Below are 3,146 nucleotides of genomic sequence, written 5' to 3'. Positions count from 1 at the left end.
ATGCTCTGGATTGCTTGTGCAGTTCTCCTCTCTTTGTCTCTTGTCCTCCTCCAGAACCAGCAGGCTAGCCAACGCATGTTAGTCTCAGGGCAATTGCAGACACACAAGATTTTACACTGTTGCACATGCGCACTGCAAGCCTCTGCTGAATCCCATCTACTGGCATCCCATCTGCCAAAGAAATCCACATGGCAGAGCACAAGGGCAAGAGGCAGGGGACATACACAGAGAGAGCTGAAAAAGTGGGACCAATAATTCAATCTACCAAACTTCTTCTGCTTTCCTTGAGTTAATTTCATTTTCTCTCCTCTAAATTTTGAATCGACTACCTATTCATGATTCCTTTTTTTTTTAATTTACAGTAAACTTTATTTTCATTGATACATCACTTGACATGATTTCAAAGTAGATCTGTGCTCTAGGATGAGCCAAAGAACAGAAATCCTAAATCTCATAAAAGATTTTTTTCACATTGTTCTGAGTAGGGCATGGGGTTTCAGCATGCCCAATGTTGATACATAACATTTTGCCCCTTAGACTTTACCTATAGATACAAAAAAAGAGATAACATCAACAGATAAGAATCAAATTATATGAGAGAATAACAATAAGCTCTTGGGTTATATACCACCCACCTGTTTAAGGTTGTAATGATAAGGACTGATTTTTTTTCTCCTGGAACATTAATGACATTTTGTTTGGTTTAGTTTAAGTAAAATATCAGAATATGTGAAAATGCTGTACTTATTTCTCTTAACACACTAAAAATAGTGGAAGTTTTAAATTCTTCATAAGTCCAAGCTGGGACATGACTACTACTGATGGGGTCTATTCAACACATTAATTCCAAGTTTGGTGACCGTCAACAAATTGGCACCCGTGATTAAGCCCACAGGCATAACGCATCCAGAGTGGTGGAATCTCATTCCCATAATGCCAGCTAAGGTTCCAGATATAGCTAGGAAAAGCCAAATGTTCCTTGGATCCTGGGATAGTTGATAAGTACCCGGGCCTACTAAGCCCCTGAGAAGAAGTCCAGCAGCCAGTGATGGGACACCATCTGCTTTTGCATAGCCAATGATCCCACCAGAAGCAACCAGCGCTGCATAGCCAAAGCCAATCCAAAGTAAAGGCATTAGAGGGTCAGAGTCCTTCTGCATTGTTCTCTCTCACCCTGAGCAGACAGAAGCACACACCAGGCCTGCACTGAACCGCTTTCCCCCAGGTCTGCTCTGGTCAACAAGGGTGCGCAAGCCCCATGACTCCGTTTTTTACTAAGTATTTTAAGATGATGAATTTTCCTCTAAAGCCCATTTTAACTACATCCCACAGATTTGAAAGTGTTTTTATTACATTTTTTTCTCCATACGATGCAATTTCATTCTTTATTTCATCTTCAACTTAGATTTTAAGAAAATGTTATTACAAATTCCAGGTAAAGGGGCCTTTTGGTTGTCTAGTTTCATTGCATGGTGATTAGAGAAGATTGTCCTTAAGATACCTATTTATTTTTAATTCAGAATAGATTAAGAATTTTCTGGTGGCCCAATATGTGGCCAATTTTTCTAAATATTCCAAGGCTTATTCAAAATTAATAAAGTACAGAATTACCTTATCAATTAGCTCTATCTTATTATTTATGTTATTTCAGGATTCAATATACTTAATTATTTTCATCCACTTGATCTGACATGGACCAAGAGAGGTGAATTCATGTCTCCCACTAGTATTTTTATGTCTGTTTCCATTTTCATCACCTTTAATTTATGCTTTATGAATGTTTGTGCACAGATATTCATAACTGTAATATGTCCATTGTTGAGTTACACAGTTCTGCACTATTAGGTTTTCTTTCTTAATATTCTGTTTGGTTGGAGTCCCTGGTTTATTTTTATTTGTATTTCTGCCCTTTTTAATTCTTTTATTTTCAACCTTACTGAAGTACCGTGTTTTAGATAAGTCTGTGTCATAGAATTAGGTTGTATAATCCATCCTGGAGATTAATTTCTTTTAAAAACTAAGTTAAAGGGCGCCTGAGTGGCTCAGTTGGTTAAGCGTTGGACCCTTGATTTTAGCTCTGGTCCTGATCTCAGAGTCATGAGATCGAGCCCCACATCAGGCTTTGCACTTAGCTCAGAATCCACTTGAGATCCTTTCCCTCTGACCCCTCTCTGCTTGTGCACTTGCTCTCTTCTTCCCACATGCATGTGAATGTTCACTCTCTAAAATAAATAAAATATATCTTAAAAAAAACTAAGTTGTCTAAAAAATAAAAAACTAAGTTAAGCCTTTAAAAAAATTTAAAAAGTTAAACAAGCTAAGATAAGCCTGTTAACAGGTGACTTACTGATATAAAAGTTATTATTTCATCTTTGTTCCATCATATTATTGTATTGCATTTTCTGTGTCATTTTAAAGATACTCCTTTATTATAAGTTCTATTTTATTTGCTTTTTGTGTGTTGTTTGTCTGCTATTCAAGTTATGTGTTTTTTCTTTAGTTGTTACCTTTATAATAATGATTCTGTATTAGACCCTTAATCATGTACTTCTTTTAACTGCATCTCTAAGTTACATACTACAAATAATGGTTAAAAATTAGGATATTTCTTCTTCCTTTTCTTTCTCTTCCCTCACCTCTCTCACCTGACTTTAGTTACTAATAGTGTTTATTTTTAATAAATTAAATGAGACAATAAAATTATCTAAGTTCTGGCCTCCTTTCCCCCTTGCCTATCCAATTTCTGTTAGGTATATCGTTTCTACATAGTAAAGACATATAACATATATATTTCGTTCTGACATCTCAATCCCTGTATTTTTTTTTCTACAGGCAAATACATTCAATATTTATTCCCAGTCACTTTGCTACTATTTACCTAGTCACTTAGTTGGCCAAAATTCATTGTCTTATCATTCCTTCTAGAAGGACTCAATGGCACAGTATTCTCTGAGCTCTTGCATGTTCAAAACTATTCATAGAATAGACTTTATAATTTAAATAAAATGTGGTTGGTTAAACAATCTTCAGTTTGCATTCTTTACGTGGGTATCTTGTTGCTCTCCAGCGTCTTGTATTAAAACTGATCAGAAGATACATGAAGCTAGTATTTTGTTCTAGGAATTTTTGTTTTGTTCCTGGATAAT

At 35.6% G+C, this 3,146-nt stretch overlaps 1 protein-coding gene across 1 annotated transcript; it reads right to left on the bottom strand.

Annotated features, from left to right (window-relative positions):
- Positions 1-815: 815 nt before the first annotated feature.
- LOC113918576 (transmembrane protein 14C-like) lies at positions 816-1,238 on the bottom strand. The gene has a single exon (XM_035723883.1). The coding sequence runs from the start codon at positions 1,158-1,160 to the stop codon at positions 816-818; it is 345 nt and encodes a 114-aa protein (XP_035579776.1). The 5' UTR covers positions 1,161-1,238.
- Between the last annotated feature and the right edge of the window lie 1,908 nt (positions 1,239-3,146).

Source organism: Zalophus californianus, chromosome 1 (assembly GCF_009762305.2).
Source record: "Zalophus californianus isolate mZalCal1 chromosome 1, mZalCal1.pri.v2, whole genome shotgun sequence".
Classification (NCBI taxonomy): Eukaryota; Metazoa; Chordata; class Mammalia; order Carnivora; family Otariidae; genus Zalophus; species Zalophus californianus.
The sequence above is the reverse complement of the archived record's forward strand: the minus strand, read 5'-3'. Positions and strand labels throughout refer to the sequence as shown.

Excerpts from the sequence above, each read along its gene's own strand:
- LOC113918576 (XM_035723883.1), bottom strand. The coding sequence starts at position 1,160 with ATGCAGAAGGACTCTGACCCTCTAATGCCTTTACTTTGGATTGGCTTT.